Source organism: Epinephelus lanceolatus, chromosome 12 (genome assembly GCF_041903045.1).
Source record: "Epinephelus lanceolatus isolate andai-2023 chromosome 12, ASM4190304v1, whole genome shotgun sequence".
Taxonomy (NCBI): domain Eukaryota; kingdom Metazoa; phylum Chordata; class Actinopteri; order Perciformes; family Serranidae; genus Epinephelus; species Epinephelus lanceolatus.
Window position 1 is genome coordinate 43,045,693 of NC_135745.1, and position 17,617 is coordinate 43,063,309.

The 17,617-nt window shown below is 44.1% G+C and overlaps 2 protein-coding genes across 29 annotated transcripts in view; one reads left to right on the top strand and one right to left on the bottom strand.

Annotated features, from left to right (window-relative positions):
• dlg1b (discs large MAGUK scaffold protein 1b) overlaps positions 1-17,617 on the top strand; it is a 204,637-nt gene that overhangs the window by 71,698 nt on the left and 115,322 nt on the right. The window lies entirely within an intron of this gene.
• LOC144464955 (uncharacterized) lies at positions 13,411-17,450 on the bottom strand. The gene has a single exon (XM_078172799.1). It carries the CDS (start codon positions 17,022-17,024, stop codon positions 16,083-16,085), a length of 942 nt encoding a protein of 313 aa, XP_078028925.1. The 5' UTR covers positions 17,025-17,450; the 3' UTR covers positions 13,411-16,082.

Below are 17,617 nucleotides of genomic sequence, written 5' to 3' on the forward strand. Positions count from 1 at the left end.
ACCTATTAATCCCGTTTGAGTACTTAAGTCTAAAACAAGTATTAAACACTTTATTGATTCTTGTTATTTACACACAACAGAATTTAAATAGATACAAAACATAATTTGCAAAGAAACGTGAAGGAGAACGAAGTAAAAACTTTGAGAGGTTTGAAAAGTGGCGTCACCCAGCTGGGCATCACAGGAAATAGATACAGCTTTGTCATGTTCTCTATTTGTACGCATCTGTCAGTCATTTCAGACATCATAACAAATAAATAAATAAACAAACAAAATCATAGTTCAGCTGTGTGTGTGTGTGTGTGTGTGTGTGTGTGTGTGTGTGTCTGCAGTGAGGGTGTAACAGTTGTTGTTTACGCAGCAGATGAATCACGTGACCGGTCATGTTGAGCTGAGTCCGACTGTGACGACAGAAGCTCCGAACAGGAAGTTCAACAATTTACTCGCAACTATCAGAGCAACACAACGACCTGCTCTGAGTGACGTCGCTGTCTGCCATGTGCAGCGTGTGTGTGTGTGTGTGTGTGTGTGTGTGTTGTAAGAGGCTGATGCGCCCTGAAGGAGGACACAAGCCAAGAGGAGCATCCATGCGTGTTTAACACACACACACACACACATTACAGAGAGAGTAGGCTGCCAGCAGACTGCAGGGAGGTGAGGAGAACAGAAGGAGAGGTCAGAGAGGAGGAGGAGGAGGAGGAACAGAGAGGATGCTGGGAAGGCGTGGGTGGGGCGCTCTCAGATGAGACAGAAAGGGAAGAAGGAGGAGAGGAGGGAAACTGGCTCTGTGTTCAGTGTACAGTCTGGATGCTAGTGACCTTTGACCTCTGGTGTGATGACATCATCACTGAGCTGGAAGTTAACTCGGCAGGTTTCCAGTGGAAGTTGTGCGTTGTTTTGGTTTAACAGAGAAAAGATGTGTGGAACAAACTGATTTTCTGTTTAATACAGAACCTCCACTGGAAGCGTGTTGATTTAACCTCTGTGTACGATTCTGCAAGAGTTTAACGACTGTGTATGATTTATTGATATATTTTCAAGCAAGATATGAATGTCGATATAGGGTCAAGTTGCGTTACATGACATGTACCAGTGTTCATCTCTCCGCAAAGCTTCGCCCACTCACTCACTTTTTAGAGCTGTAGCCTGACGTGCACCTCCCCAGAAATGTAACTCCACAGTGTCACAGTGACGCAGACCTCCTGTCTGTCTCTGTAAGCTGAAACCATTTCCCTCAGTGGAAACAAAGCTTTGATTTACTTTAATTTCACAGATAAGAAACAATAAATTGTGAAGACAATAAAGCCTCCACACACTGTCTGTGATTTATCCTGGCTGAAATATGAGCAGAGGAAATCTCTGCTAGCTGCTAGGCTAATTTATACAATGTAAAATGCCATAGGCTTGTGCTAATAACGTTAGCATGTTGTATTTGTGGGGAAAATGTGTCCAGATTAAGACAAGTGTTTGTCTGTGAATGCTGCGAGTTATAGTGAAGCTGATTTGTGTTTGAGACTGTCTCTATGAAGCCATGTTTAATGTGTGTTTAGTGTGTGTTTAATGTGTGTTTAATGTGTTATGAATCAACTAAACTTTGCAGCACTCCACAGAAACTGCCACTGACTCGTGTTTTGAGGTGTAACTGTTGTTCAGCTTCATATTTTCAAACAGGGAATAAAATCTCTGTCTTTGCATTTATTTTGATCATTTCTTTTTATAAAACTGCTTGTGACATCTCTAATGTGAACGTGATATCTCAAGAAGGCCGTGAGGAAATTTCTTCAAATTTAGCACAAACATCCACTCAGACTTAGCGATGAAGTGATAAGATTTTGGTGGTCAAAGGTTAAGGTCATTGTGGCCTTGCGTCTGTCACATATTCATGAATGTGTATCTCAAGAAGGCCATGAGGGAGTTTCCTCAAATTTGGCACAAATGTCCACTGGGACTTAACGATGAACTGATTAGATTTTGGTGGTCTAAGGTGAAGGTCACTGTGACCTTGCATCCATCACATTCTTGTGATTGCAATATCTCAAGAACGTCTTGAGGGAATTTCCTCAAATTTGGCACAGACGTCCACTTGGACGTAAGAATGAACTGATTAGATTTTGGTGGTCAAATGTCAGAGGTGAAGGTCATTGAGACCTTGTGTCTGTCTCATTTTTGTGAACGCGTTAGCTCAGGAAGGCAGTAAAGGACTTGACTAATTTTTGGCACAAACGTGCCGTTTTGATGTAACGTATTTAGCCTTCTGTGAATCTTGGTCTTTGTGTTTTGTCTCCTTTTCCTTGTAAATTTTGGCCGTCGTCGGTAAACCGCTGTAGAGTTTTGAGTTGTTGTGATGAGGATGATGATGATGATGATGGTTTACTCTGCAGGTGTTTTTACAGCAGAGCAGCTTTTAAAGAGGCAGATCCCCCTGCTCTTCCTCCTCCTCTTCCTCCTCTGATCCTCCCTGTCTCCATTTGTATTCCCGCTGATGGAGGATCTCTGTGGTTTCCCTGCATATTAAACTGAGCTGTGGTTTCTGCAGCAGCCGGCCGTGTGCCTGCTCTCTGCCACACTGAATAATGCATCTGTCTTTGTGTTTTACAGAGACGCTGAGAGATGAAAAGGAGGGGACACATAAAGTGATGTAAATTTTGTGACCATGATTGGTTTCCTTTATTGCACTGATCCTTTTATGGAAGTGAAATCAGGGGACAGACGTTAGATTTAGAGAATAAATGTTCGATTGAAGCCAGTTTCTGAAGCAGCAGGACCGCGCTGGATCTACTTCCCTCTAGTCTTTAAGCCTGATCGTGTTTTTATGATGTGACACTTCTTTTCTGCTCCCAACTTCATGGACTTTTTTTTTGCAGTGGTGATTCAGTATATTTGCATTCTGTGGTTACCTCCAGCTTTCCCACATGCACAGGTGACCACACATGCATGCTCTGACTGTGATGCAGGAGACTGAAGCCTGGACTGGGCAGTCGGAGGCGGAGGTGTTGTTGATGTTGTAGCTTGTAGTCCGCCATTATTGTTGGGTTTAGTCCTCGGAGCCTCCTGTCCACATGTCATGTGTCTTTGAGCAACACGTTCTCAATCCTACCTCGTCACGTACTGACGTTTTGGTCATGCATGGACTTTCCATGTACGCAAACGACATGCAAGGTGCCTTGGGTGCGTTTGTTGTTGACGTTCTGGGACACCGTGTCAAGTTCGCTTCTTTCAAAATACACTTCTGTTTTCACAGGAAATTTAATATTTACATACATTTTCTTTCAAAATAAAAACACTGTGTCGGCACAACACTGAATTGACGTTTTTCCCCCGTTCAACAACAAACACACGTGGTTAGGTTTAGGAATAAAGAACAGGGTTTGGCTTGAGACTCTTAGAGGACGCGAACACCGCTCACCCCATCCACCACCCCTCCCGCCCACCACACTCTCAGAATTTCTCAGAATTTTGCTGCCTTAACTTTTGGTCTGTCCCCCTGCATTTCCCCCTGATGTCACAGGGCGCCCTGAAACTATAATGGCAACCAGCTGCGAATCATGCTGACATTAAAGGGCGGCTATTTTCGTAGGTTTCTGACGCAGCAAGTCACCGCCCAATCGCTGGATTTAGACGACTTTGGAGTGAGACCGTACTCCTTTGGGCAAAACTTTGCACCCCAACTATTCAGAATGAGTGTTTATGTGAGAAAATATGTAAATATGATGTGATGAATTATTAGGGGTAACAACCTGTTACTGTTCCTCATACTTAGTCTTATTCTCCTTCTTCCACATCGGTATTTGGCACACTTCTTGTCCTGTAGCGTTGGCAACACATTCACAAAACATACATCAAACCATGCTGAATGATCGGGAAAGGTGTGCTATGACTTTTCTTAGCCAAGTAGTTTTTACAAAAGTCGCAAAAAACTGTGTAAAAATTCCTGTACAGATGAATAGGAGATTGTTGAGAAAATGTGAAAACAGCAAAAATCACTCCTCTTGGAGTCCACACCAAATCACCATATGTTCATGTAGATGATGATCCAAACTTCCAACGGCTCATGAAACTCTGGACTTTATTGGACTCAATCTGCATTTTGATACCCAGAACGTTTTTCAAGAAATCACAGTTAACATTTCATGATGTTTTCAGGTGTTTCAGATTTTATAGTGGGTGTCTATGGGAGAGAGCCAGAGTGGTGACATCACCACTAGAGTGGTGACATCATCGCTAGAGTGTGAAGGAGCTGGAAGATCTTCTAAAAAAAAAATTCTGAACAAATTTTTCGCACTGCCACAATTTTCAGTCTACACACTAAATTAATACCTCAGAACGTAGGAAAATTTGTGCTGGTCACAGAAACGTGAAAATGGAATCACACACTCTTACACATTTGACTTCCAAGCGAAGGGAGAGACATTTTTTTACTCATTGACTCTTATGTAAACTCTTGCTCTTTTCTTGTCCCTCTTCCTTCATCGTTTTGCTACATCCATGTTCCATGTTACAGCTGCGCAGGCTATCAACAGCTGAAGTAACATAAGCGCGTTGGGCAACAGAAACAACCATCTATGTGAAACACAGCGCGCTGTATAGTTGCACTGGATTTAACGACGCCTCGAGGCTTTTTAGTAGTTAAATTATTTGAGTTACTCGAGGAATAGTTTCAGCCCTAGCACACAGGCTCCTCAGGTCGACATGCCGTAAATCGTTTGGTCTGATTTAGGATGGAATCAGATTCAGGGACAGGAGTTATGATTGACTATAAAGAACCAGCCGACCTTCAGCTGATGGTCTGTTTGCTGCTGAAGGTCGTACAGAGGCGTCAGTTTAAACTGAGTCTGTTTCAGAAGCAGTTAAAAACTTTTAAATCAGTTCCATGACACATTTGTTAAATCTTGCACTCTCAGCACCAGGAAATACAGAACATGAAACGACAAAATAAACTTGTTTCCTCCTCCTCTCTGTGTCATGTTGAGGTCAGACCTGATTTCATGTCATCAAAGGTCAAAAATCAGAGATGACGGTAACAGCTGTCTCAGACGGCAGGACCCGGACGCTGTCTCTAAGTCTCTGTTTGTGTTGCAGACTCTGACACTCTGCTGATTTACTTCTCATCCTGACTTCTCCTTTTCCTCGCCGGCCTGTCGACAGCTTTGTTTTCCTCTCATGAATCCAGCTCTCTTTGTGTTTGTGGCGGTCGTTGTCGGGACAGGAAGTGCTTGACGTTTTGATTGACTTCACTGCTTCCCCACAGAGAGCAGATCACAAAGCTCCGACTTCCTCTCCTCCCCCTCCTCTGCTCCACTAAGAGCTTTTTCATGTGGCAGTTTCCCCTGAAACCTGCAGCCTGATCTGATCTCAGGTCAGTTTGTCAGGTATGATGTGAACACCTGTTCAGCTGCTCGAGGACTGACGCAGAATATCCACAAATATCCTGGTTTCATCGCATTTTCTTTGGGTCCTGGTGACTGAGGCTGAACTGCAGCGTGGGCGGTTCACACTGTTGAATGTGAGGCTTATTTAGATTAGAGCTGGAAGATATACATTTGCATATATATAATATTATATAATATAAAACTTAACAGGAAATGAAATGTCAGCAATTTAAATATCAGTTAGTTATTTTATCTTTCAGACCAGAGTCCCACAAAAGTCAGTTTTAAAGCTTCTCAACTTTGGCACAAACGTCTACTTGTACTCAAGATGAACTGATTAGATTTAGGTGGTCAAAGGTCACTGTGACCTTGTGTTTGTCTCATTCTCTTGAACGCCCTGACAGAATTCCTTTAAATTTGGCACAAATGTTCACTTGGATCTAACAATTAACTGATGAGAATTTGGTGGCCAAAGGAGACTACAACCTTCCGTACGTCTCGTTTTTGCAAACAATTTATCTCAAGAAGACCTGAGGGAATTTTCTCAAGCTTGGCACAAACGTCTACTGTGACTCAAGAACGAACTGATCAGAATTTGATTGTTGAAGGTCAAAGGTCACTGTGACCTTGCATCCGTCTCATTGACATCATATCTCAAAAATGCATTGAAAGAATTTCTTCAGATTTGGCACAAACGTCCCCTTGCACTCAAGGATAAATGCTAAATCATTGTTTTTGACATGTTTTGACACTACTACGCGAGAGATTTAAAAAGTACTTGTTTGCAGTTAGCAGGTAACTCAAAGAAGAAAAACAGCAGCCAAAACTGTCTGCAAATTCGTAAAAACAGTGAGGTCATGGAGCTCCTTGCCATCTCAGCCGCCATATAACAGATTGATTATTGCTGACTTGTTACGTCATTAATATTGTTAATAAAGCACTGGCTGCCGTGTACGTTATATTTCACACTGAGGCCGATGCTGTTGTGTTAACTGTACAGCCCGTCACGCCTCTTTTGTTCCCAGAACGCCGGCGCACTGGAGCGACATGATGCTGCCTTTGTTTGTTTCTGTGTAAAAAAGCAAAGCTGGCGTAAAGAGGCGACATCGCAGCGACGCTGTAGCGCCATCTCTGTGTAAAAGGGCCAAAGTGTTCCCTTTATTTTAGCATTTATTCTTATTAATGTTCTTTCAGAGAACCAACTGACCAACCAACTGTCAGAAACCCTTCAGGTGGACTTGTTGTTTTCCCTCATGATGACGATGACGATGTTGCTCAGGTCTTTTCATCTTCATCATCCCTTAAATCACCAAACATTCTGTTTAGAGAGCAGCTGTATAAATGTTAGCTGTAAACAGAGATCCACTTTTTTTATTTCAATCCAAAATAATGGCAATTTGTTACAAAACAAAGCAGATGAAGATCTGACTCCTCTTCCTCCTCATTACATCTGAATGAGCCAAACTATAGAACACCTGATTTAGAGAGCATTTTTAAGGTGCATGTAACTGTAATAATGAGTGATTTTTCCTCTCAGGTGTGGCCTGTAAGCACAGGGGATTGTGGGTAGGGAGTGGCACAGAAACACTGCAGATACGATGGCGAAGCTTAGATAACTCTAGTGTACCCGCCCCCTACCCTCCGCTCTGCTCCCCCGTCACCTCAGGGCGACGCCTCGCCATCTGGGTCGACACAGAGACAAGAAGTCCCTGCCAGGTTGTCTTTAGGGACAGTGATACACACAAGCAGCCATCTTTAGAGTGAAAGCAGCCGTGTGTTAGTGCTCCAGGTACAGGTGAGACACGAAGTACCTAGAGCTCCATCAGACGTCAAAACACAGCACACAGGATTAAAACACTCACAGTGAACTCAGCGCAGGTTGAACTCTTCTTTTTTCCCTTCAGCAGCAGTTTGTGGATTTTTTTGTCGCAGGGCAGATAATTGATCAGTCGGTCCGATCAGAGGTCAGATTGGTAGATGAGATACATCTTTTTATATATATATATATATATGTATACACCAATCAGCCAAAACATTGAAACCACTGACAGGTGAAGTGAACAACACTGATCATCTTGTTGCAGTTCAATGTTCTGTTGGGACATTTATGTGGATGTCACCACACAGGCTCCACCCACCTGAACACCAGTGCAGACAAGGCACTCCCCAGTAGCTGTGGCCCCCCAGCAGGACAATGAGCCATGCCACACCACATAAACTGCTTAGGAATGGTCCGAGGAACATGACAAAGAGCTCAAGGCATCAACCTGGCCTCCAGATTCCCCAGATCCCCATCTGATCAAACATCTGTGGGACGTGCTGGAACCCCACCTCACAACCCACAGGACCCAAAAGATCTGAAGCTAACACCCTGGTGCCAGACACCAAAGGACACCCTCCACAGGTCCTGTGTCCATGCCTTATCAGAGCCAAGTCCGGTCCAAGGAACACCCACCGTGGATCAGGGGTACCCTCTGAGGTACCAGAATGTCCCTCAGATGTTTGGGATCTGGGGTATTTGGAGGTCAGGTCAACGCCTTGAGCTCTTTGTCCCGTACTTCAGGTCATGCCTGAGCAGTTTTTGTGATGTGGCATGGTGCATTGTCCTGCTGGGGGGTCACTGCCATTGATAAGTGCCGTTGCCATGAGGGGGTTTATTTTGACTGCATCAGTGTTCGGGTGGGTGGAGCACATCAAGTAGCATCCACATGAATGCCAGGACCCAACGTGTCCCAGCAGATCATTGCACTGTAACAAAATGATCACTGTGATTCACTTAACCCGCCAGTGGTTTTAATGTTTTGGCTGATCGGTGTAAATTCCAACAGCGCACTTAATGAATGGTCCAGCTCCAAAAATAAAAAATCTAAGCGTGGTGGCAGATGTTTTAATCGTGGCCAACACAGATTTGAATGTGTGGGAAACCCTGAGATGGACGTGGTGCTGCTTTAAAAATATCTGCCAGCGTTACAGACCAGTAAACAAAATACAAAGGTAGTTACACTGGAAGTTGAAATTTGGTCACATTTAAAGACTTTGTGCTTGTGTTGTTATTTCTGATGATTCCTGATTACAGATGTAAAGTTGGTAAATACTTGAGAGAATTTAAGATGAGCAGATTTAGTGCACGAGAGCTGAAAGTATCCTTCAGTTTGTTTTACTCTGCTCTGCTGCAGTGGCAACAAAACATGGAAAAAACAGGAAGGAGGAATATTTTCAGCTCCACTTTGGAAAGGGAAAGTCATGGAAACACCACAGAGGAAGTTTGACCCTGTGTGGTGGTGTGCTGCCCTCTGCTGGATGATTGTGGTGGTGTTTGTCTGAATTGTTTCCATTAGTGGTCTCTGCTGGGTTCACTGGGATTTACACACTGTCTTTAAGTATATTAGTGCAGCGTCTCCTCGGTTTAAAGCTGGAAAAATCAGCTGTATAACAGTTTGCTAATAATCCTATATTTCTGTTTGTCATTTCTTTATTGTTTGATAAACGTCTACCTGTAATGAGGCCTGTGTGGAAACATGGAGATGTTTTGGTCCAGTTTTTACATGGGAAATGAATAGTTTAATAGGAGGTGAGTTAAATTTGAACAAGATCTTGTTTAGGGTCAAACATGACAGCAAGATCCTTTAAAGCCTGACATCCTGCAGACACCTGCAGGAAGTTTAAACTCTGCCTTTTAAAATGAGCATATGTCAAAAACTAAAAAATAAACATAGATCAAATAAGTAAAGAAGTGTTAAGAAATGTTTTGTTTATGTCTCTAGATTTGTAAATCTTTTGGATCGACATGTTTTGTGGTTTTATTTTGGGGATATAACACTTTGACAATACTCCAAGAAATGACATCCTAATGAGCAAAAATACAAATGTAATGCAGGCCTTTTCCAGGCCTGGAAGAGTCATGGAATTAGTAAAAGTCGTGAAAAGTTTTGGAAAAGTCCTGGAATTTTGTTGTGTAATCAAATTATAACTGTAATTTCCACTGGATAAACGTACAGAATGTAACATAAGGGCAAATAAATTTTCTGTAGCTGTCGATGTAACGCAGCTCTAATATGTGTTGATGTGTGACATCGTTTTGTTTACCGTCACGCGGGGCTGGGCGATGTAACGACTATGTACGATATATCAATATATTTTCAAGCAAGATATAAATTTAGAAAAAACGTTCATATGGATTTAGGGTCAAGTTGCGTTACATGACACATACTCATAATATGAATATTTGTTCATATCTTCCAGCCCTAGGTCACAGTAACCTTTGACCACCAAATCCTATCAGTTCACTCGAGTTCATGTGGACGTTTGTGCCAAAGTTAAAGATATTTCCTCTCGGCTTTCTTGAGACACTACGTTCATGAGAATGGGTCAGAGGGACAACATGAAAACATAATGAGACCAGTCAGCCTGTAAACACAGAGATATGAATATTTGTCCATATCGCCCAGCACTACTGTCACATGTTTTGGCATTTTCTCCCCTCATGTTATAGAGTTTGATTCTGACATGTCATCATGGGTCCCTTAAAAGTTGTGGAGAAGTTTGGAAATTTTGTCCATGAAAATGTGAGGGAACCCTGGTTAAAGGTTCGGGTGCTGGTGCTCTCTTTAAGGACGTGTTTCAGTCTGTTTACCTTAAGTTAAATAGTCTCATTTAGCAGTTTGGCGACTGATGTGCGAGCAGTTCCAGCTGTCACTGGATTACTGTGACACTGAGGGAAACTTAGAGACATGGTGATTCTCAGGCAGCGTCTGCAGCGTCTTTTATTGGACCTTTATTCTGAAAGGACTACAGACACAAACAGTTGAAAACACAACAGGATTTTCTGGTGCATCACTCAGCTGACATGTCCAGTGCAGTCCAGCAGGGGGAGCCACCTCTGCAGTGTAAAATAAACAACAACGAACACATGAATTGACTCCAGCAGTTCATATGAGACTTTAATCCGGGACGGTTACACTGATTAAACTCAGCTTCACCGTCACACAGGAAGAAACCTCAAACCAACACACACACAGATAAAAACACATCTTAAACATATTTTCTGTGTCAGAAAAACAAGACAATTCTTTACCTGATCCACAGCTGGGGTCATGTCAGGTCCACACAGACGGACAGACAGAAGTCCACAGTGTGAGTCCTGGTTTCGGAGTGTGTGTAGTGAGCGATGTGTAAAAAGCAGCAGGGTAAATTTAGAAGGAGGCCGTCACATCTGAACCTGTCAGCTGCTATCACTGTCACTGCAAACACTCAGTCTGCACTGCTGGACTGCACTCCGCCTCTCTGACTCTGTGTGTGTGTGTGTGTGTGTGTGTGTGTGTTGAATGACGTGTGTGTGTGTGTGTGTGTGTGTGTGTGTGTGTGTGTGTGTGCGCGCAGCCTGACTCAGGCTTTGATAATGAGGCGCTCAAACAGCAGCAAACCCAGACAGAAGCTAATTGGTGCAAACTGTCCAAAATGTAATTCACTTTAATGGGAGCTTCTTCAGAGGTCTGTCTGTCTGTCTGTCTGTCAGAAAGTGAATATAATCTGGTCAGTGTGTTTTCTTTAGTGTATAATCAGCTGAAAATAAGATTCAATATTTGTTCCCTCAGAATGAGACGTTTATATCTACACAGGGAGCGGGTCCTCATCTATGCAGATTGCTATGTTGCACCGCCATGTTTCTACAGTAGCCCAGAATGGACAAACCAAACACTTGCTCTTGATATGGAAATTTGTATTTTCACATCAGCCACTGTAGTTAGAAACCCTGTTGCTTAGTCACAGAAAAAAAAGTGAAGCTGTACTGGGAGCTGCGCCTTGTCAAATCAAGCCAAGTCCCAATGGACTGAACTACTGCTGCCCCCATGATGGCGCTACAGAGACCTTACGAAGTCCCTTCTTTCTGCCGCCTTTCCATTCTTACACAGAACCAAACACAGCAGCGACATCATGTCACTGTAGCGTGTGATTTTTAGACAGCATGCCGGTATCAGGGGAGCAAAAGAGGCGCGACAGCAGGATGTGCGACAGCAGGACGTGCGACAGCAGGACGTGCGACAGCAGGACGTGCAACAGCGGCGGCATCATGTCGCTCTTGTGTGACGTGTAAGGTAGGGCTGCCACTAACGATTATTTTCGTTGTCGACTAATCTGTCGATTATTTCTTCGATTAGTCGAGTAATCATTTCATCGAAAAATGTGTTAAAATGTTGAAAAATGTTGGTCTGTCTCTCCCAAACCCCAAAATTACGTCATCTAATGTCTTGTTTCGTACTCACGCCAAAGGGTTTTAGTTCACTGTCATGGGAGAATGTGTGAAGCTGCCAATATTTGAATATAAGAAGCTGCAATAAGAGTATTTTGGGTACTTTTATAGTACTTTTCTATGAAAAATGACTCATACCGATTAGTCGACTACTAAAATAGTCACCGATTATTTTAATAGTCGATTAGTCATCGATTAGTCGACTAATCATGGCAGCCCTAGTGTAAGGGCTCATTTATTCTCCCTGTACGTACTAAGATAGATGTGTCCGTTTCAAACATTGTAAACGTCACTGCCCTCGTATGTTGTCATAGATACAGCCAGTAGATGGCGCTAGAGGGCGGAGTCAAAAGTTTCATACGGCAGGTATAGACGGAGACTTTTTTGGACTATATTATTGATTTGTTCTGTTCCGCCATCTTCAAAATATTTTTAAATCTCCTACGGCCGTGGCGATTGAACTACGCTCCTTTATTACCTCCGGTGGTTCTGCTCCGATTCACCTGTATCCGTAAGCTGTCAGAAAACATGCACACGTGGACAAAATGAACGCAGAGTAGGAACGGAGGGCTCTGACTGTCTCTGTATCTAACGTTCAGACTAAATGAGCCTTGAGACAAGTGCCACAGCCTCTAGTGTGACATATAACATATGTGTCAGTGGCACTTTATAAACAAAAGCAATCACATCACATGTCAGTAACAACATCATGTATGGTCCCTGTTATATGGCGGCCGATTTCGTCCTCTGCTTGGAGGGTAAGGAGCTCCTGGACTTCATTGTTGTCACTATTAGCTGCTAACTGCTAACAGCTGCTTTTTAAATCTCCCGCAGTGGGTCGCACACATAACACGTCATCAAAATGTTACGCCAGTCCGTCCTGCCAGCTGTCCCTTCCAGACAGAAGTCCATTCGGTGCCGTTACGATCTCCGCCGCTGGCTTAATGGCGAAAAAACGCTGTCCCGCATTCTGTGATCGTACCTTTCATAAAGATCATTCATGTCTGATTAATGTATGTGGTTTGTGTTTTTTCGTCGAAGCTTTGTGTAATTAGATTTGAATCTTTTCTCAGTGTGATTGGTTTGATTTCAGTATGTGGACGTGTCATGTGAGGCTTTAAATGAGCTGCAGTTTGAATCTTTATTATCAGTTTCATATCATGAAGAGAACAGCTTCACCATCATGTCACATAACCACACAGAGAGCTTCTCTTTCCTCTTCCTCCTCACTTCTCACATTTTCTCTCATCTCGTCTTCACCCTGAGTGACTAACACACATCGACAGACGGTGGGTGGATATGTGTGTGTGTGTGTGTGTGTGTGTGTGTGTGTGAGAGAGAGAGAGAGAGAGAGAGAACGAAACAGTCCAATTAAAAGCCAGCAGAGAGACCAACAGATAAAAATGACGGCCCAAATTCACTCTGTAGTTTTCTGTCGTCAGTCTCAGGAGGACTCTTCTCAGCTTCCTGTCGTCTCCACCCAGGACCAAATCTGTCTCATTATCTCACACACAGAGACACAGTCTGATCAGATAGGCGGTGTTTCCTTTGCTGTCTGTCTCAGAGGGAGGTTGTCCCCCCGTCCACAGTCTGCAGACGGTGTCGGTCATCTAATGCAGGAGAGGTTCAGACGTAGGGCTGGGGAAATTGATACAGCAAAGTATTGTGATGTTTTGTGTAGCAATATCTTATTGTTATACACACGCCAAGTATTGATTTTTTTTATTATGAATTATTATTTTAACAATTACAAATTAAGCTTTAGGTACCCTACCAGAGCAATCAGTTGCCTTTTTGGTTTCTAAGTGAGATGAACAGACTGAATCGTAGGAAAGCTGGTGTCCCTTCAGCTGAACAGTTATTTGAACTCACATTATATTTCTGAAAAATTTCAGTCAGGCTTTTGTTCCCAAAACCAGACTGAAAACGACACTAGTAAAGGTTGTAAACCATCTTAGAATGAAACTCGCTGAAGGGGAGATCTCAGTTCTTGTCCTTCTTGACTCAAGTGTAGCTTTCAACACCATCAATCACAGCGTCCTTCTAAACCGGCTCCATACCAATCTGAACATTTCAGGCACAGTACTAACCTGGTTCAAGCCTTATCTGACAGGAAGAGACTAAGGCCATGTTTACACGAAAACCATCCGCTAAAAACGGAATCGTTTCTCATTTTCATTTTGAAAAAAGTTCAGGGTTCAGACAATATCGTTTTGATAACAATCGCCGTGCACACTGATCCACAAAAATGACCCAAAAACGCTGTAATGCCAGGCCAGTAGGTGGTGGTGTGACTGTAATGAAACAACACAAGCCTGCGCCCATGCGCTTCCTTCTACAGAGCGGTGATGTATAAACACACAAAATGGCAGCTGCACAAACGTTTTTCTGGACGGCCATAGTTGTTGTGATGGTCGACTTTCTCGCACATGCCTAGTGACTGAGTGGTGTTTCCAAAAAATTGCAGTCTGGAACCCGTTTTCAAAACGTTGCATTTTCAGGCATCCAAAACGCAGCTGTCGTGTGAACGATCAGACAAAACGTAACTTAAGTTTACTGTTTTCAGTTGAAATCATTGTCGTATGAACAGGACCTGAGTTGTGTCCCTGGGTGAGTCACTGTCTTCCAAAATTGAGATCAATCTTGGTGTCCCCCAGGGGTCCATTCTGAGACCCACTCTTTTTAATCTGTACATGTTGCTGCTGGGAAATATTATTAGAGAGCATGACATTGATTTCCAGTCCTATGCTGACGATATTCAGCTGTTTCTCTCATTCCCATCAGATGATAAAAGCCCAACTGAAAAAGTCTCGCTGTATCGACTGAATTTATGTGTGGATGTCCCAAAATTTCCTGCAACTCAGCAGAGACAAAACTGAAGTTCTAATCATCGGATCAAAAGAAAAGCAATTTCAATTTAACATAATCTACAGAAGCAGGCTGTGAACAAAAATCATGACGTAAAGAACCTTGGTGTTATTTTTGACTGTGACCTGTGTTTTCCCATCTTAGAAAAATTACCCTATTATCTAAAGACGACACGAAAACTTGTTCATGCTTTTATCGCTGCAGACTGGACCACTTTAATGCCTTGTTCTCAGACCTCACAGAAACCTCCAAAATGCAGCAGCACGTCTACTCACCAAGACAAAACATGTAGAACACATTACTCTGGTTTTAAAAGCTCGTCATTGCCTCTTGTTCATTTAAAAATTCATTTTAATGTTTTGCTTTTTTAATCTCTTCATGGTCTGGCTCCTGACTATTGATCCGATGTGATAGTCAAATACATTCCCTTCAGATCCTTAAGATCCTCGACCTCTGGTCTATTGAACGTCGCCCAGAGTAGAACCAAAGGTGCGGTGATGCTGCGTTCAGTGTCTCAGGCCCTCGTCTCTGATCAGCCTTACTCTTTCCTATTCTGTCTTTTATATGTATTTTCTCATTTTATTATGTAAAGCACTTTGAGTTGCACTTGCTGTACGAACTGTGCAATATGAATCAAGTTATTATCATTATTATTAAAACTTGATCTTATTAGATAAAACAGATATAGACAGTTTTTATTTCACAACTCATCCTCACTGTGACCTCATCACATGTCCATGTTTGGTCATGGACTTTCCACGTCCATATACTACGTGCACCCTGGGTGTGTTGGTTGTTGACGTTCTGGGACGCCGTGTCAAATTCTCTTTTTTCAAAATACTCTTGTGTTTTCACAGGAAATGTACAGTGTCTTTCAAAATAAAAGCACTACATCGGTACAACACTGCAGATCAACCTTTTTTTTTTCAACAACAAAAACATGTGGTTGGCTTTAGAATCTTACAGGACGTCAACACTGCTCTCTAGGGTTAAAGTTGGTGTTTGTTGGACCCATCCACCACGCCTCCTGCTCGCCCCAGTCAGACTTTAGCCGCCTTAACTTTCGTCCTTGTCCTGCCATGTTTCCCCCTGACGCTGCCGGGCACTGTTAAACTGTAACGGCAACCGGCCATGTATCATGCCGACATTGAAGGACACCTTTTGTCGTTGGTTTCTGATGTCATAGATTTCGACAACTTCGGAATGAGACCTGGATCTTTTTTTACCTTGACATTTAACTGACTGAACAAATTACATGTGTCGCTGTTTTAACAGCGACAGAACAGGTTTTGTTGTGAAGCTCTTGTAGTGACGTAGTTCAGGGTTCCTCTGATCCTTCTGAAGTCTTAATAAAATCTGAATTCATTCATCTTCTCAGACTTTCAAACTGAGATATTGCGGCACAGCTGAGACCGGTACGAGACGGTTCGTACGAAGTAAGTTTTTTTTTCCAAACTCAAAACTCAGCACGACGGGAATCACAGAGGTGGAATCTCACACATCAAGTGAGAAACACAGATTTACTGAGGAAAGTCCTGCCCACAAACGTAACATGTTCCCCAGTTCTGCTCTACTGTCATCTCCACCGGGCCTCATCACACCTCTGACAGCAGCAGAACACCTGAGAGCACTGTCAGGTCACCCGAGGCCGAGGACGCACGGGAAACACCTGGACTGATACCTGAGGCCGAGGACACACGGGAAACACCTGGACTGAAATCTGAGGCCGAGGACGCACGGGAAACACCTGGACTGAAACCTGAGGCTGAGGACGCACAGGAAACACCTGGACTGAAACCTGAGGCTGAGGACGCCCAGGAAACACCTGGACTGAAACCTGAGGCCGAGGACGCCCAGGAAACACCTGGACTGAAACCTGAGGCCGAGGACGCCCAGGAAACACCTGGACTGATACCTGAGGCTGAGGACGCCCAGGAAACACCTGGACTGAAACCTGAGGCCGAGGACGCAGGGAAACACCTGGACTGAAACCTGAGGCCGAGGACGCACGGGAAACACCTGGACTGATACCTGAGGCCGAGGACGCACGGGAAACACCTGGACTGATACCTGAGGCCGAGGACGCACGGGAAACACCTGGACTGATACCTGAGACCGAGGACGCACGGGAAACACCTGGACTGATACCTGAGGCCGAGGACGCACGGGAAACACCTGGACTGATACCTGAGGCCGAGGACGCACGGGAAACACCTGGACTGATACCTGAGACCGAGGACGCACAGTAAACACCTGGACTGAAACCTGAGGCCGAGGACGCCCAGGAAACACCTGGACTGATACCTGAGGCCGAGGACGCACGGGAAACACCTGGACTGATACCTGAGGCCGAGGACGCCCGGGAAACACCTGGACTGATACCTGAGGCCGAGGACGCCCGGGAAACACCTGGACTGATACCTGAGGCCGAGGACGCACGGGAAACACCTGGACTGATACCTGAGGCCGAGGACGCACAGGAAACACCTGGACTGAAACCTGAGGCCGAGGACGCAGAGGCAACGCTGACCCTCCATTTTAATTCATCATCCCTCCTTCTCCTCTTCCTCTTTCTTCCTCTACATCTCCTTTTCCTCTTCCCCCACTGCTTCTTCTTCTTTTTCCTCCTCTTCCTCTTTTTGCTCCTCCTCATCTCTTACTGTCTCCTCCTCTTCCTCATTTTGCTCCTCCTCCTCCTCCTCTGTCCTCTGTTGCCTCCTATTTCTATTCCTGTCTCCTTTTCATCTTCTAATGTCTTCTTCTCTTCCTCCCTTGTTTTCTCTATTCTTTCCTCCTCCCCTTTCTCTGTTCCTCAACTTCTCATTTTCTTCCTCTTCCTCCTCAACTTTTTCTTTCTCTTCCTGTTCCTCCTCTTCCTCTTCCTGTCTCCTCTTTCTCCTCCTCTCCCTCTCCTCCACATCACTGACTCTGTCCTACATCACTCTACCTTCCCTGAGGATACACCCCCACTTGCTCTCTCTCTCTCTCTCTCTCCGATGAATCATGTGACCAACCCCCCCCCCGGAGACCAATCACACCCCCACAGAGGAGAGCTTAACACACACAGAGACACACACACAGTAAACACACAGCGACACTCGTGCGCCCGGCTCTCATCATCATCATCATC